Source organism: Leucopleurus acutus, assembly GCF_964270905.1.
Source record: "Leucopleurus acutus genome assembly, chromosome: 7".
Lineage (NCBI taxonomy): Eukaryota > Metazoa > Chordata > Mammalia > Artiodactyla > Delphinidae > Leucopleurus > Leucopleurus acutus.
The window spans coordinates 56,009,062-56,027,524 of record NC_139150.1 but is presented as its reverse complement, the minus strand read 5'-3'; the positions used below and the strand labels follow the sequence as shown (position 1 = coordinate 56,027,524).

The 18,463-nt window shown below is 37.3% G+C and overlaps 1 protein-coding gene across 1 annotated transcript in view; it reads left to right on the top strand.

Moving 5' to 3' along the window:
* The window catches only part of ERMP1 (endoplasmic reticulum metallopeptidase 1), a gene marked incomplete at its 5' end in the record, with an annotated part of 51,904 nt that overhangs the window by 29,717 nt on the left and 3,724 nt on the right, over positions 1–18,463 (top strand). Inside the window, 3 exons of the mRNA XM_082842839.1 lie at positions 208–360; positions 2,465–2,667; positions 3,268–3,383. Of these exons, the coding sequence (XP_082698965.1) occupies positions 208–360; positions 2,465–2,667; positions 3,268–3,383 (472 nt within the window). The remainder of the gene's footprint in view (positions 1–207; positions 361–2,464; positions 2,668–3,267; positions 3,384–18,463) is intronic.

Genomic DNA, 18,463 nt, shown 5'->3' with positions numbered 1-18,463 from the left:
TGGGGGCATCTCTAATTAATTTAGGCTCTGGCTTGTGATGGAAATCCCTTATAATTAGTGCTTTGTGTACTGGGAGTTGGGAGTATGGTAGCACATGCTGATACATGTCCTTTATTATCTGTCTGACAACACCTGTTACAATGTCAAGTCAGTAAAGCCACCTTTCTGCCAATGGTAATTTTTCTATTTTTGTGTTTTGTGTTTTAGATTAACTTCATCTACCTTGCCAAAAGCACAAAAAGAACTATGCTAACTTTAACTTTGGTATGTACAATTGCATTCCTCCTTGTTTGCAGTGGAACTTTTTTCCCATACAGCTCCAACCCTGCCAGTCCAAAGCCAAAGAGAGTGTTTCTTCAGGTAAGAGCAATTTTGTGTGAGCTATTTGAGATCCTGGAGAGGAAAGGCTTATGGTGTTTTGAGCTTACTAGTCAACAGTGAAGCTCGAAACACATAAGTGACTTTTCTACTGTTGACCTGTTAGTTGGTACCTCGACTATTTTGTGTAAGGCAGTGAGGAAAAGACCATCAAGAGGCATTCTTATCAGCTAGAAACACTTCTCCTAAGAGCCTGAATCAGAAATGTCTGCTTGTTGTTCTTATTACTGTTCAAATTACAAAAATGTACCTACTTGGAAAAATGAGAGCAAATACGTATCATGGAATAATGAGCTGTCAGAAGTACAGATTGTAAAACTGTTTGTGGGCTGAGTAAAAATATGGCCTCCTGTCAACTGGCAAAATGAAACAGATTCTTTAAAATGCGGTAAGATTGATCTTAGGTAATGTTCAAGGTAATGTGATAGTGAAAATATAATAACTTAGATATTAATAAAATGAGATTTAGAACTTTCTTAGATTTCAGGTTTTTCTGCAAACTTTTTAGAGCTGGTGTAAAACAGGAAAAAGAATTTAAGTCCCCTTATTTCCAGTCTTCCTGTCTGTTAGAGGGAATGGAGTGGTCAAACAGAAAAGCCAACAGTCATAACCTAGATAATTATTCAAGGACTTGAGTAAGTAGTAATAATATATTTGAACTTAAGTATGAGAGAGGAGATTTTGAGAAAGAGCCAACTATTCCTTGTTTTTGTTTCCAGTCCTGTAGGACACAGTGATACATTTTATGTGACAAATTTTACAGTCACATCAGTAGTCATTAGGAAAAGCTAGATTTTTATTTTTAAAAACTCCTGTCCTGATTTGTTTTGGGGTTCTCTTCTTCCCCAGTGCCAGAAGGTGACAAACTTCTCCTATAAAGGGCCATAAAATAAATATTTTAGGCTCTGCCAGCCATGTGGTCTCTGTTGCAGCTACGCTGTTTCTACAGAGTGAAAGGAGCCATAGACGACACCTGCAGATGAATGTGGCCATGTTTTAATAAAGCTTTATTTATAAAAATGGCAGCAGGCCATTTGGCCTGTGGGCTGTGGTTTACCCCTGCCCTTTGCAATCCTTTTTCTTTTCCTATTCGATATTCTTCAGGCTGGTTTCCGTTGTTAATAGAGCTATTCCAGATGGAGCATGGTGCCTTTTCAGAGAATTCTGTTAGGCACAGTGGTGAGCTGTGATTCCTATTTTTCTCTGCACATCAATTAGCATGTAACACCCCGAAAGGGAAGTGTGTGTGTATTTCTTTTAGAATGTATTTAAGTCCTTTTAGGACTTTTAAGAGATCTAGTTTTCATGTCTTTTATATCTGAAATAGTAGGTTTTCAGAAACTTTTTATATGAAATTTAAATTTAGAAACATATTTGTAAGAAATAATAAAGTAATCATGTGAGTATCTATTGAGTTTAAAAGAGCATTAGCTGTATCTTAGAAAACCTCAGTATTCCCTTCTTGATCCCAACTCTTTTGCTCCTCTCTCTCTTGTTACCACCCCCAAAGTACTCACTATCTTAAAGGTTGGAGTTAATCATTATTTTACCACATATGTATTAATCGCTAAACAACAACATATAGTTTTGCCTGTTTTTGAGCTTCTTACAGGTAAGGCCATACCATATACTCTTTGGTGGCTTACTTCTTATTGCCCAACAGCATGTCAGAGTCTTCCAGGTTGATCTGTGTCACTGTAGTTCGTTATTTTTCATTGCCGAATAGACTTCTGTCATAGGAGGATGCCCCAATTTATTTGCCCATTCTACTGTTAATGGACATTTGGGTTGTTTCCAGTTTTTGCTAATATGGACAATGCTGAACCAACACTTTTGTACCTTGCAAGAGTTTCTCTAAGGTCCATATTCAGCAGTGGAGTTGCTGACTTGAAGGGTTATGCGCATGTTAACTTTATTAGGTAATCTAAGCAGTCTCCTAAAGTGATTGTGCCAGCGGTGGGTTCCTGTTGCTCAGTAGCCTCATCATTTCTTGGTATTGTCACGTAGTCATTTTTGTTAATCTGGGGTGGGGATGTGGGTGAAGGAGTTCAAACAGTAGTTTCCTCATTAGTCTTGTTCTTTTCAGCATATGACTAGAACATTTCATGACTTGGATGGAAACGTAGTTAAACGAGACTCTGGAATATGGATCAACGGGTTTGATTATACCGGAATGTCTCACATAACACCTCACATTCCCGAGATCAATGATACCATCCGAGCTCACTGTGAGAAGAACGCACCCCTATGTGGTTTCCCTTGGTATCTTCCAGTGCACTTTCTCATCAGGTTGGTTCATTACTTTTCTGCTTTTAGTTGGGGATTAGTTTGTTCTCAAGTCCTATCACTGTATCAGTACTTTATTATTTTAACTGGTTAACATAGAAGTTGAGTGCTGTTTATACTATTTTTCTTTTTAATATCACTACAGAAGTTGTATTTCTTTGTGGGATACAGCACTCAGAAGTTTTTTATTCTCCCCCAAATTTTGCTTTTTCAAATTAGGAAGTCTTTCCTCTAGAAAGCTGAATAGTTAGAAAGTGTAGCCCTCTTAACTGGTCTAACAGATAGCAAGCAGCTAAGCATCAATTTCAAATTGTTTTATTTCTGGGGAGTTTTTATGGTTTGGCTGTGAAGGAATGGATGAGAAGAAATAGGATGGGTAGTGGAATCAAGATCACCTAGGATCCTTGTTCTTCACTTTTATTAAGGAAGGTTTTATTACACAATAAAGGTTTTATTACACAATAACCTGGGCTTCAGAGAAACTGACATTGTTTATCATATTCATCAGTTTATGTGTTTATTATATTCTGAGCACTTCCATGAATTATAGTTCAAAATCAACTAATAAAGCAACCTGAATATTGAAGTTACCTTTCCAAATAGGAAAAACTGGTATCTTCCTGCCCCAGAAGTTTCTCCAAAAGAACCTGCTCATTTCAGACTTGTATCCAAAGAACAGACACCCTGGGATTCTGTAAAGCTGACCTTTGAAGCAACAGGTAAGTCATATGGTAGTTTTTTCTTCTCTCTTGTCATTTCTTAAAAATTTTAATACGCATGTATATTTTTTCCTCAAATGTATAATAGTGACCAGCAACTTAGGAAGAACTTGGTGTTTTTAAAAGCAATTGAAGCTGGTTATGATTTTTAAAAGAAAATTTAATAGACTTTATTTTCTAGAGTAGTTTTAAGTTTACAGAAAAATTGACCAGAAAGTACAGAGATTTCCCTATTGTCCTCTCTACCCCCCAGCTTCCCTTATTATCCCTTTTGCATTAAGTGTGGTACATTTCTTTTAATTGATGAGCCTACATTGATACATTATTATTAACTAAAGTCCTTAGTTTACATTAGACTTAGTTCACTCATTGTGTTGTTTAGTTCTATGGGTTTTGACAGATGCATATTGTCATGTATCTACCATTACAGTATCATACAGAGTAGATTCACTGCCCTGAAATCCCGTCTCCACTTATTCACCCCTCTCTCCTCCCTCCCTCTGGCAACCACTGATCTTTTTACTGTCTCCATTGTTTTGCCTTTTCCAGAATACCACATAGCTGGAATTACACTTTGTAGCCTTTTCGGATTGGCTTCTTTTGTTTAGTAATTTCCACTTAAGGTGCCTTTATGTCTTTTAGTGGTGTGATAGCTCATTTCTTTTTATTGCTGTGAGTGTACCACAGTTTGTTTATCTTCTGATCTACTGAGGAACATCTTGGTTGCTTCCAGTTTTTGGCAGTTATGAATAAAGCTTCTGTACACATCTGTGTGCAGACTTTTGTGTAGAATAGGTTTTCAACTCATTTGGATAAATATCTAGGAGTGCAATTGCTGGACTGTATAGTAAGCTTATATTTACCTTCGTAAGAAACTGCCAAAGTGTCTTCCAAAGGCAGTATGAATTCCCACCAGCAATGAATGTGAGTTCCTGTTGCTCTACATTCTCACCAGCATTTGGTGCTGTCAGCCTTTTGGATTTTAGCCATTCTTCTTTTTTTTCAAATTTTTAAATTTTATTTATTTTTCTATACAGCAGGTTCTTATTAGTCATCCATTTTATATACATCAGTGTATACATGTCAGTCCCAATCTCCCAATTCATCACACCCCCACCCCCTTGCGGCTTTCCCCCCTTGGTGTCCATACATTTATTCTCTACATCTGTGTCTCAATTTCTGCCCTGCAGACCGGTTCATCTGTACCATTTTTCTAGGTTCCACATATATGCGTTAATATACGATATTTGTTTTTCTCTTTCTAACTTACTTCACTCTGTATGACAGTCTCTAGATCCATCCACGTCTCTACAAATAACCCAATTTCGTTCCTTTTTAGGGCTGAGTAATACTCCATGGTATATATATGTTCCACATCTTCTTTATCCATTCGTCTGTCCATGGGCATTTGGGTTGCTTCCATGACCTGGCTATTGTAAATAGTGCTGAAATGAACATTGGGGTGCATGTGTCTTTTTGAATTATGGTTTTATTTGGATATATGCCCATTAGTGGGATTGCTGGGTCATATGGTAATTCTATTTTTAGTTTTTTAAGGAACCTCCATACTGTTTTCCATAGTGGCTGTATCAAGTTTACATTCCCACCACCAACAGTGCAAGAGGGTTCCTTTTCTCTACACCCTCTCTAGCATTTATTGTTTGTAGATTTTCTGATGATGCCCATTCTAACTGGTGTGAGGTGGTACCTCATTGTAGTTTTGATTTGCATGTCTCTAATAATTACTGATGTTGAGCAGCTTTTCATGTGCTTCTTGGCCATCTATATGTCTTCTTTGGAGAAATGTCTATTTAGGTCATTTGCCCATTTTTGGATTGGGTTGTTTGTTTTTTTAATATTGAGCTGCATGAGCTGTTTATATATGTTGGAGATTAATCCTTTGAATGTTGATTCGTTTGCAAATATTTTCTCCTATTCTGAGGATTGTCGTTTCCTCTTGTTTGTAGTTTCCTTTGCTTTGCAAAAGCTTTGAAGTTTCATTAGGTCCCATTTGTTTATTTTTGTTTTTATTTCCATTACTCTAGGAGGTGGATCAAAAAAGATCTTGCTGTGATTTATGTCAGAGTGTTCTTCCTACGTTTTCCTCTAAGAGTTTTATAGTGTCCAGTCTCACATTAAGGTCTCTAGTCCATTTTGGGTTTATTTTTGTGTATGGTGTTAGGAAGTGTTCTAATTTCATTCTTTTACATGTAGCTGTCCAGTTTTCCCAGCACCACTTGTTGAAGAGACTGTTTTTTCTCCACTGTGTATCCTTGCCTCCTTTGTCATAGAGTAGTTGACCATAGGTGCGTGGGTTTATCTCTGGGCTTTCTATGCTGTTCCATTGATCTGTATTTCTTTTTGTGCCAGTACCATATTGTCTTCATTACTGTAGCTTTGTAGTATAGTCTGAAGTCGCAGAGTCTGATTCCTCCAGCTCCGTTTTATTCCCTCAAGACTGCTTTGGTTTCTCGGGGTCTTTTGTGTCTCCATACAAATTTTAAGATTATTTGTTCTAGTTCTGTAAAAAATGCCATTGGTAATTTGATGGAGGTTGCATTGAATCTAAAAATTACTTTGGGTATTATAGTCATTTTCATAATATTCATTCTTCCAATCCAAGAACATGGTATATCTCTCCATCTGTTGATATCATCTTTAATTTCTTTCATCAGTGTCTTATAGTTTTCTGCATACAGGTCTTTTGTCTCCCTACATAGGTTTATTCCTAGGTATTATATTCTTTTTGTTGCAATGTTAAATGGGAGTGTTTCCTTAATTTCTCTTTCAGATTTTTCATCATTAGTACATAGGAATGCCAGAGATTTCTGTGCATTAATTTTGTATCCTGCAGTTTTACCAAATTCACTGATTAGCTCTAGCAGTTTTCTGGTGGCATCTTTAGGATTCTCTATGTATGTATCATGTCATGTCACTGCAAACAATGACAGTTTTACTTCTTCTTTTCCAATTTGCATTCCTTTTATTTCTTTTTCTTCTCTAATTGTTGTGGCTAGGACTTCCAAACTATGTTGAATAATAGTTGTGAGAGTGGACATCCTTATCTTCTTCCTGTTCAGTTTTTCACCATTGAGAATGATGTTTGTTGTGGGTTTGTCATATATGGCCTTTATATTGAGGTAGGTTCTATCTTTGCCCACTTTCTGGAGAGTTTTTATCATAAATTGGTGTTGAATTTTGTCAAAAGCTTTATCTGCATCTATTGAGATGATCATATGGTTTTTCTTCTTCAATTTGTTAATATGGTGTATCACATTGACTGATTTGCATATACTGAAGAATCCTTGCATCCCTGGGATAAATCCCACTTGATCATGGTGTATGATCCTTTTAATGTGTTGTTGATTCTGTTTGCTAGTATTTTGTTGAGGTTTTTTGCATTTATATTCATCAGTGACAGTGGTCTGTAATTATCTTTTTTTGTAGTATCTTTGTCTGATTTTGGCATCAGGGTGATGGTGGCCTCATAGAATGAGTTTGGGAGTGTTCCTTTCTCTGCAATTTTTTGGAAGAGTTTGAGAAGGATGGGTGTTAGCTCTTCTCTCAATTTTTGATAGAATTCACCTGTGAAGCCATCTGGTCCTGGACTTTTGTTTGTTGGAAGATTTTTAATCACAGTTTCAATTTCATTACTTGTGACTGATCTGTTCATATTTTCCATTTCTTCCTGGTTCAGTCTTGGAAGATTATACCTTTCCAAGAATTTGTCCATTTCTTCCAGGTTGTCCATTTTATTGGTATAGAGTTGCTTGTAATAGTCTCTTAGGATGCTTTGTACTTCTGTGGTGTCTGATGTAACTTCTCCTTTTTCATTCCTAATTTTATTGATTTGAGTCGTCTCCCTCTTTTTCTTGATGAGTCTGGCTAATGGTTTATCAAGTTTGTTTATCTTCTCAAAGAACCAGCTTTTATTTCTATTGATCTTTGCTACTGTTTGGTTTCTATTTCATTTATTTCTGCTCTGATCTTTATGATTTCTTTCCTTCTGCTAACTTTGGGTTTTGTTTGTTCTTCTTTCTTTAGTTCCTTTGGGTGTAAGGTTACATTGTTTATTTGACATTTTTGTTGTTTCTTGAGGAAGGCTTGTATTGCTATAAACTTCCCTCTTAGAACTGCTTTTGCTGCATCCCATAGGTTTTGGATCATTGTGTTTTCATTGTCATTTGTCTCTAAGTATTTTTTTCGATTTCCTCTTTGATTTCTTCAGTGGTATCTTGGTTATTTAGTAACATATTGTTTAGCCTCCATGTGTTTGTGGTTTCTACGTGTTTTTCCCTATAATTGGTTTCTAATCTCATAGCATTGTTGTCAGAAAAGATGCTTGAAATGATTTCAATTTCCTTAAATTTACTTAGGCTTGATTTGTCACCCAAGATGTGATCTATCCTGGAGAATATTCCGTGTGCACTGTAGAAGAAAGTGTGATCTGCTGCTTTTGGATGGAATGTCCTATAAATATCAATTAAATCTTTCTGGTCTATTCTGTCATTTAAAGCTTGTGCTTCCTTATTAATTTTCTGTTTGGATGATCTGTCCATTGGTGTAAGTGAGGTGTTAAAAGTCCCCCACTATTATTGTGTTACTGTTGATTTCCTGTTTTAGAGCTGTTAGCAGTTGCCTTATGTATTGAGGTGCTCCTATGTTGGGTGCATAGATATTTATAATTGTTATATCTTCTTCTTGGATTGATCCCTTGATCATTTTGTAGTGTCCTTCCTTGCCTCTTATAACATTATTTTAAAGTCTATTTTATCTGATATGAGTATTGCTACTCCAGCTTTCTTTTGATTTCCATTTGCATGGAATATCTTTTTCCATCCCCTCACTTTCAGTCTGTATATGTCCCTAGGTCTGAAGTAGGTCTCTTGTAGACAGCATCTATATGGGTCTTGTTTTTGTATCCATTCAGCAAGCCTGTGTCTTTTGGTTGGAGCATTTAATCCATTCATGTTTAAGGTAATTATCGATATGTATGTTCTTATTACCATTTTCTTAATTGTTTTGGGTTTGTTTTTGTAGGTCCTTTTCTTCCCTTGTGTTTCCCACTTAGATAAGTTCCTTTAGCATTTGTTGTAGACCTGGTTAGGTGGTGCTGAATTCTCTTAGCTTTTGGTTGTCTGTAAAGCTTTTGATTTCTCCATCAAATCTGAATGAGATCCTTGCTAGGTAGAGGAATCTTGGTTGTAGGTTCTCTCCTTTCATCACTTTAAATATGTCATGCCACTCCCTTCTGGCTTGTAGAGCTTCTGCTGAGAAATCAGGTGTTAACATTATGGGAGTTCCCTTGTATGTCATTTGTTGTTTTTCCCTTGCTGCTTTCAATAATTTTCTTTGTCTTTAATTTTTGCCAGTTTGATTACTATGTGTCTCGGCATGTTTCTCCTTGGGTTTATCCTGTATGGGACTCTCTGCACTTCGCGGACTTGGGTGGCTATTTCCTTTCCCGTGTTAGGGAAGTTTTCAACTATAATCTCTTCAGATATTTTCTCGGGTCATTTCTGTCTCTGTTCTCCTTCTGGGACCCCTATAATGCAAACATTGTTGCGTTTAATGTTGTCCCAGAGGTTTCTTAGGCTGTCTTCATTTATTTTCATTCTTTATTCTGTTCCGCAGCAGTGAATTCCACCATTCTGTCTTCCAGGTCACTTATCCGTTCTTCTCAGTTATTCTGCCATTGATTCCTTCTAGTGTAGTTTTCATTTCAGTTATTGTATTGTTCATCTGTTTGTTTGTTCTTTAATTCTTCTAGATCTTTGTTAAACATTTCTTGCATCTTCTTGGTCTTTGCCTCCATTCTTTTTCTGAGGTCCTGGATCATCTTCACTATCATTATTCTGAATTCTTTTTCTGGAAGTTTGCCTATCTCCACTTCATTTAGTTGTTTTTCTGGGGTTTTATCTTGTTCCTTCATCTGATACATAGTCCTCTGCCTTTTCATCTTGTGTATCTTTTTTTTTTTGCGGTACGCGGGCCTCTCACTGTTGTGGCCTCTCCCGTTGCGGAGCACAGGCTCCGGACGCGCAGGCTCAGCGGCCATGGCTCACGGGCCCAGCCACTCCGCAGCATGTGGGATCTTCCCGGACCGAGGCACGAACCCGTGTCCCCTGCATTGGCAGGTGGACTCTCAACCACTGCACCACCAGGGAAGCCCTCATCTTGTGTATCTTTCTGTGAATGTGGTTTTTGTTCCACAGGCTGCAGAACTGTAGTTCTTCTTGCTTCTGCTGTCTGCCCTCTGGTGGATGAAGCTATCTACGAGGCTTGTGCAAGTTTCCTGATGGGAAGGACTGGTGGTGGGTAGAACTGGCTGTTGCTCTGGTAGGCAGAGCTCAGTAAAACTAATCCGCTTGTCTGCTGATGGGTGGGGCTGGGTTCCCTCCCTGTTGGTTGTTTGGCCTGAGGTGACCCAACACTGGAGCCTACCTGGGCTCTTTGGTGGGGCTAATGGTGGACTCTCGGAGGGCTCACACAAAGGAGTACTTCCCAGAACTTCCGCTGCCAGTGTCCTTGTGCTCACAGTGAGACACAGCCACTCCCCGCCTCTGCAGGAGACCCTCCAACACTATCAGGTAGGTCTGGTTCAGTCTCCCCTGGGGGTCACTGCTCCTTCCCCTGGGTCCTGATGCGTATACTGCTTTGTGTGTGCCCTCCAAGAGTGGAGTCTCTGCTTCCCCCAGTCCTGTCGAAGTCCTGCAGTCAAATCTCGCTAGCCTTCGAAGTCTGATTCTCTAGGAATTTCTCCTCCTGTTGCCGGACCCCCAGGTTGGGATACCTGACGTGGGACTCAGAACCTTCACTCCAGTGGGTGGACTTCTGTGGTATAAGTGTTCTCCAGTTTGTGAGTCACCCACCCAGCAGTTATGGGATTTGATTTTATTGTGATTGTGCCCCTCCTACCGTCTCACTGTGGCTTCTCCTTTGTCTTTGGATGTGGGGTGTCCTTTTTGGTGAGTTCCAGTGTCCTCCTGTCGATGACTGTTCAGCAGTTAGCCGTGACCCCGGTGCTCTCACAAGAGGGAGTGAGAACATGTCCTTCTACTCCGCCATCTTGAACCAATCTCGGATTTTAGCCATTCTTATATTTACGTAGTGGTATCTTATTACTTTTTCAATTTGCAATTCCCTAATGACATATGATGTTGAGCAGCTTTTCATACTTATTTGCCATCTGTATAACTTCTTTGGTAAGGTATCTATTTGGATCTTTTTGTCTGTTTATTAATTTTGTTTTCTTATTGTTGAGATTTAAGAGTTTTTTGTATATATGGGTATAAGTCCTTCATCATGTAAGTGTTTTCCAAATATTTTCTCCCAGTTTGGCTTGTATTTTCATATCTGAACAGTGTTTTTCCTAGAGCATTAAGTGTTTTAATTTATTGAAGTCCAACTTAATCACTTTTGTTTTATGGAACATGCTTTTGGTGTTTCGTCTAAAAATCATTGCCAAACCCAGGGTGTCTAGATTTTCTCTGATGTTACCTTCTAGAAGTTTTAAAATTCTGCCTTTTACACTTAGGTGTGTGATATATTTTGAATTAATTTTTGTAAAAGGTATAAGTTCTGTGTCTAGATTCGTGTTTTTGCATGTGGATTTCCAGTTGTTCCAGTACCATTTGTTGAAGACTATCCTGTCTCCACTGAGTTGCCTTTCTTTCTTTGTCAAAGATCAGTTGACTATATTTGCGTGGGGCTATTTCTGGACTCTATATTTTGTTCTACTCATCTATTTCTCTATTCTTTTCCCATTACTGCACTGTCTTCATCTCTTTAGCTTTACAGTATTTCTTGAAGTTGGGTATATCAGTCTTCCGACTTTCTCTTCAGTATACTGATTATTGCTTGTCTTTTGTCTTTCTATATATCAGTTTGTCAATACCCACAAAATAACTTTTTGGGATTTTGATTGGAATTGCATTGAACCTGTGGATCAAGTTTGGGAAAATGACATCTATTGACTCTTCCTATCCATGACATGGAATGCCTCTCCATTTATTTGTATCTTATTTGATTTTTTTTTTTGTAGTTTCACAGTTTTGCTCACATAGATCTTGTACATACTTTGTGAGATTTATACCTAAGTATGTCGTTTTTGAGGTGCTAATGTAAATAGTATTGTTCATTGCTGGTATACAGGAAAGCAACTAACTTTTGTATGTTAATCTTGTATCCTGCAACCTTGCTATAATTGTTTATTAGTTCCAGGATTTTTTTGGTTGATTCTTCTGGATTTTCTACATAGATGATCATGTCATTTGCAAACAAAGACAGTTTTATTTCTTCCTTCCCAATCTTTATACTTTTTATTTCCTTTTCTTATCTCATGGCATTAGCTAGGACTTCCAGTATGGAAGTCATTTTAAAAATGAGTGGTAAGAGGGATCATCCTTGCCTTGTTCCTGATCTTAATGGGAAAGCTTTCTTACCAACTGAGTATAATGTTAGCTGTAGGTTTTCTGTAGATGTTCGTCAGATCAGGCTGAGGCAGTTCCCATCTATTTTTAGTTTGCTAAGAGTTTTATTCTGAATGAATGTTGGATTATGTCAAATACTTTTCTGTCTTTTGATATGATCATGTGGTTTTTCTTCTTTAGCATGTTGATGTCATGCATTACATTACTTGATTTTCAAATGTTGAACCAATCTCACATACCTGGAATAAATTCTACTTGGTCATAGTGTATAATTCTTATATGTTGTTGGATTTGATTTTCTAATATTATGTTGAGGATTTTTACGTCTGTGTTCATGAAGGAGTTCTAATCTTTTTTTTTAAGTTTTTTTTGTTTTGTTTTTATTTTTTAAATTTTATTTATTTATTATTTTTGGCTGTGTTGGCTCTTCGTTTCTGTGCGAGGGCTATCTCTAATTGCGGCAAGTGGGGGCCGCTCCTCATCGCGGTGCGCGGGCCTCTCACTATCGCGGCCTCTCTTGTTGCGGAGCACGGGCTCCAGACGCGCAGGCTCAGTAATTGTGACTCATGGGGCTAGTTGCTCCGCGGCATGTGGGATCTTCCCAGACCAGGGCTCGAACCTGTGTCCTCTGCATTGGCAGGCGGATTCTTAACCACCGTACCACCAGGGAAGCCCGAGTCCTAATCTTGAAGTTTTCCTGTAATGTCTTTGTGTGGTTTTGGTGTTAGAGTAATGCTGGCCTCACAGAATTAGTTAGAAAGTGTTCCTTCTGCTTCTGTCTTCTGGAGGAGATTGTAGAGAGTTGGTATAATTTCTTCCTTAAATGTTTGGTAGCATGCACTAGCGAACCCCTCTGGGCCTGGTTCTTTCTGTTTTGGAAAGTCATTAATTATTGATTCAATTTTGTTTAATAAATAAAGGACTATTTCAGATTGTCTATTTCTTCTTGTGTGTATATTGGCAAATTGTGTCTTTGAAAGAATTGGTCTGTTTTATCTGGGTTATCAAATTTTGGGGCCTACAGTGTTCATAATATTCTTTTATTATCCTTTTACTGCACGTGGGATCTGTAGTGATGTCACCTCTTTCATTTCTGAGATTAGTAATCTGTGTCTTCTCTCTTTTTTTCTTAGCTTGGCTAGAGGTTTATCAATTTTATTGATCTTTTCAAAGAACCAGTTTTTGGTTCTATTGATTTTCTCTCTTGACTTCCTATTTCAATTTCATTAATTTCTGCCCTATTTTTAAGTATTTCTTTTTTTCTGCTTAGTTTGGATTTAAATACTCTTCTTTTTCTAGCTTATTAAAGTGGAGGCTTAGATTATTGACTTTAGATCATCTTTTTTAATGTATGCATTCAATGCTACATTTTTCCCCCTAAGCTCTATTTAGGCTGCATCTCACAAATTTACAATTTTAGTTCAATTTATTAAAAATTTCTTTTGAGGCTTCTTTGACTCATTTATTTAGAAGTAAGTTCTTTAATCTTCAAATATTTTGGATTTTCCAGCTGGTTTTCAATATTTATTTCTACAATTTCATTGTGGTCTGAGAGCATACTTTATATGATTTCTATTCTAAATTTGTTGAGGTATGTTTTATAGTGCAGGATATGGTCTCTCTTGGTGAATGTTCCATGTGAGCTTGAAAAGAATGTGTATTCTGGTGTTGGATGAAGTTCTATGAATGTTTTTGATGGTGGTGTTTTAGTTCAGCTATATATCCTCACTGATTTTCTGCCTGCTGTATTTGTCAGTTACTGTAAAGGGTTGTTGAAGTCTCCAACTATAATGGTGAATTTGTCTTTTTCTCTTTCCATTCTGTCAGTTTTTGCCTCACCTATTTTGGTCTGCTTTTTAGGCACACAGCAATTATACTTGTTTGATTAAACTGATATATTAGCATTTTGATTATACTTGTTAAAAATTATTTTAAGTGGCTTAGAGCTTTCAATAAGTTCACTTTCAAGTAACACTGTACTGCTTCATGGGTAGTACAGATGCTTTATAATGTAATATTCCCAATTCTTCCCTCCCTGGGATTCTGTAAAGTTGACCTTTGAAGCAATGGGTAAGTCAGACAACATTTTTTTTTTCTCTTTCTCTTTCACTTCTTCAACTTTATAATATGTTGCATGTGAGCTTTTCCCCCCTCAGATTTATTATCGTGACCAGCAACTTGAGAGCTTATAGTGTTTCTAAAAACAAACTGAGGCAGATAATAATTTTTAAGGAGCCTTACTGAAAAACTTTTAGTGTCAGATATTAGTTGTCAGGTAGATCCAAAACAGCATTTGGCCTGGCATTAGTAGACAGTGTGACCTTATTTACCTTTCTTGGTATATTTACTATGTTTAAAACTAGTAGTTAGCTCCTTGAGCTACTCAACTGGTGTTCTGGCTTCTAAGTCTTGTCTCTCATATTATTTTTCAAAAATACATTTGATCACGTCACTTCCCTACTTAAAGAACTTTTAACGATTTCCTGTTGCCGCAGAATACATCCAAATTCTTTGGCAAAGCATGTGTGGTCTTCGGGAGTTTGGCCCAGGTACCCATTTAAACTTTTCAGCACTTCCCTTGGTGCATTCCTTAGCTACATCCAACTGCTCCTTTCTGTCCAGTCAAACACACACTCCTGGTGAGAGAGAGATTTTCTTGCTACTACCTCCCACCCAAACTCTGTGTTTCTCCCCTAGGCAAAATGCCAAGATTACTCTGACCTTTCTCTCCCATCTTCTCCAACAGACTAAGCAACTGCTACCCTTTTTCTTTCCTTTGTACATATCTTGATTGTAGCTCTGACCTCCTTGTATCATGATTATTTAGTCAAGGGAGGCAGACATGGTGGGTTCTTATCCTTCTATTCTTGGTGCCCAGTGAAATCACTGACACATAATGGGCACTCAAATGTGTTGAGTTAAATTAAATTAGTCAGCTTTTTTCTTTTTAAGATGGTACCCAGATATGTGAACAAACACCATACTAGATGTTTCCAGTGAAGGTATTTTGTGGATAGGATTGACATTTAATTTAGATCAGTAAATTCTGAGTACAGATTGTTCTCCATAATATGGTGGGCTTCATCCAATCAGTTGAAGGCCTTAAAAAAAAGACTCTCCTCCTCCAAGGAGGGGGGGTCTTGCCAGCACAGCCTAGGAATTCAAATTCGGCTCGTCCCTGAGTCTCCAGCCTGCCAGCCCCTACTGCAGATTTTGGATTTGCCAGCCTCTACATGAGCCAGTTCTATAATTCTCTTTCTCTTTCTCTACACATCCTATTCTGTTTCTCTAGAGAACCCTAATACAGGAAGTTCATTTTTAAAAGTTCCTGCTACTGTTCACTCTGTACTTTAATTACTGAGTTTAAAAAAAAAGGTTGAGGTACTTCCCTGGTGGTGCAGTGGTTAAGAATCCACCTGCCAGTGCAGGGGACATGGGTTTGAGCCCTGGTCCAGGAAGAGCCCACATGCTGCGGAGCATCTAAGCCTGTGAGCCACAAGTACTGAGCCGTGTGCCACAACTACTGAAGCCCGCGCACCTAGAGCCCATGCTCTGCAACGAGAAGCCACCACAATGAGAAGCCCACACATTGCAAAGAATAGCCCCTGCTCACCACAACTAGAGAAAGCCCATGCTCAACAACAAAGACCTGATGCAGCCAAAAATAAATTGAAAAAAAAAAAAAAAAGGTTGATAGAAAGTTGCCCAGGATTTTATGAGTGAAAGGTATCTTCATACGTAACTTTCCCCCTTGTTTATTTTTATTCATTCATATATATATGTACATACATATATATATGTATATTTTTAAGGCCTAATTTACATACATTGACACATCCAGATCTTGTACAGTTCCTTTAGTTTTGATAAAAGCATACATATACCCATGTAACCACTATCAAAACACAAATCATTTCCATCACCCCAGAAAGTTCCCTTACACTAAAGTCTCCCTGCCCTGGAGAAGCAACTTTCTGATTCCTACATTGACAGATTTGATTTGCCTGCTCATTCTTGAACTTCATATACATGGAATCATCCAGTATGTAATATTCTGTGTCTGGTCATTAAGCATAATGTGTTTGAGATTGAGCTGTGTTGTTTTTGAGTATCAGTATTTTGTTCCTATTCATTGCTGAGTAGTATTCAGTGCATGACTATACCACAGCTTATCATTCTCTTGTTGACGGACACCTGGGCAGTTTCCAGTTTGGGGCTAATATGAATAAAGCTATTATGAACATTCTCGTACAAAGCTTTTTGGGAATATGTCTTCCACTTCTCTTCCTGGATAAATATCTAGGAGTGGAATTGTTTGGTTCATAGGACAGACTTACGTTTAACTTTTTTAAATTGTTTTTTTCAGTTTTTCACTCCCACCAGTAGTATACGAGAGTTCCAGTTACTCCACATTCTCACCAGAATTTACTGTTTTTTTTCATTTTATCATTTCTTGTGGGTGTTTAGTAGTAGTACCTCTTGCATTCCTCTGATAATTAAGATGTGGAACACTTTTATAAGTGTTTACTGGCCATTCACCTGTTTTCTCATGTCTTTTTCCCTTTTAAAAACTGAGCTTGTTGTCTTATAGGACATACATTCATACATTCTAGATAAAATCCTTTATCAGATAACTGGTGTTATCAAGATTTCTTGCCCATTCATTTTCTTAATGATGTCTTCTGATGTGAAGAAGTTTTAAATTTGTATGAAGTCCATTTTATCAGGTTTTTCTTTCAGGATTAATGCTTTATGTATCTTCCAAAAAAAGCTTGCCTACCCAGAGATCATGAATTTAGACTTTTCCTTTTAGAAACTTTATAGCCTTAAGCTTTTATGTTTAGGCCTAGGATGCACCTTGAGTTAATTTCTGTATATTGTGTGAGGTAGAGGTCAAGGTCCTTTTTCCTTTATAGATATCCAGTTGTTCTAGCATCATCTGTTGAAAAGACTTTGCTCACTGAATTGCTTTGGTGCCTTTGTCAAAAATTATTTGACTGTGTATGGTACTGGCACAAAAACAGAAATATAGATGAATGGTACAGGATAGAAAGCCCAGAGATAAACCCATGCACATATGGGCACCTAATTTATGACAAAGGAGGCAAGAGCATACAATGGAGAAAAGACAGCCTCTTCAATAAGTGGCACTGGGAAAACTGGACAGCTACATGCAAAAGAATGAAATTAGAACACCTAACACCATACACAAAATTATTTGACTGTATATACCTCAGCTTTGCCCACTTTTTACTGAAATTTCTCTTCTACAAGTAGTTTGTTTGGTTTTTGTATTTTCATTCAGTTTATCACAGCAGGGACTTGAAAATCTTGTAAGCGAGGGAAGCTGGAGGACACAAGATGGTAGTAGTGAAATAATATTTGGTAGTTAACCAGTGGGATGAAGCACTTATGGGAAGGAAGTGCCTTAGCTGACACTTCTGAAGGTGAATACTTCTGTTTTCTAGGCTTTAAAATTTTAATTAGAAGTAAATTTATTTTGCACTAATTGGTTTTCTTGTTCATGCCAGTAATTTTTTATTTTATTTAAATGCCAGCCTATAAAAAGGAAGCACAGAAAAATTCAAACCTTTCTCTATCCTTTATGCACCATTTGGAGAATTCCAATAAAATTCAGGTTCCTGGCAGGCAGGTTGTACACCTACTGCCCTGTGTTTTGTGATTACAAATGACAAGAAATCATTTTTTAAAAAAATTATTTTTTGATGGTGCGTGTGCAGGTCTGTTTGTGCATCAGTTACCGCACTTTTAATTACAGAAGCTTTATAATTTAATGATTGGGAGAGTTAAGATCCTTTGTAGTTTTTGTTTTTTAGTATCTTCCTTGCCATTTTTTGCATGCTTATTTTTCCATAATTTTAGTATTTAGAATTTTAGTATCATCTAATATAAAACATATTGCTAATTGGTATTTAGGGGAGTATCATAATAAATTTATAAATTAAGGAGACCCTGACATACAATGTTGAATCACCCTATCCTGAACCTGGAAATGTCTTTGCATTTGTTCGATCAGTTCTACTTTCATGTCTTTCAGGAGTGCTATAAAGGTTTTGTTGCTACTATCATTATGTCCTCAAACTGGCTATATTTTTTATGTATGAAGGCAGTTGACGTCTGTATGTCAATTTTGTATCTTGCTACCTTTCTGAATCTTGTTTTAGTTAACCACTGATACTAGGGTTCTCCAGGTATACCAGGAATTGCCAAAATTTAAAGGGCCAGATAGTAAATATTTTAGGCTTTGCCATATGTTTCCATGATAGATTCTTGTTTGTTAACCACTCTTTAAAAACGTAAAAACCATGCTTAGCCTGAGAGCCATACAAATACAGACCTCAGGTGTATAGTTTGTTTACTACTGCATATCATCTGCAGATAATTTTTCTTTACCAACTCTTATGCCTCTAATTGATTTCTGTCTAAATAGCTAATATTTCTAGCATAGGATAGAACTGTTGTGGAGATGGTGAGCATCCTTGCCTTGTTCTTGATATTAGAACCAAGGTCTCTAGTGTTTTCCTATTATATAAGATATTGACGTTAGGGCTAAGGTATATATTTTTTAATCATGTTAAACAAGCATTCATCACTTGTCATTCCTTGAATTTTTTTTTAGGGAATGTA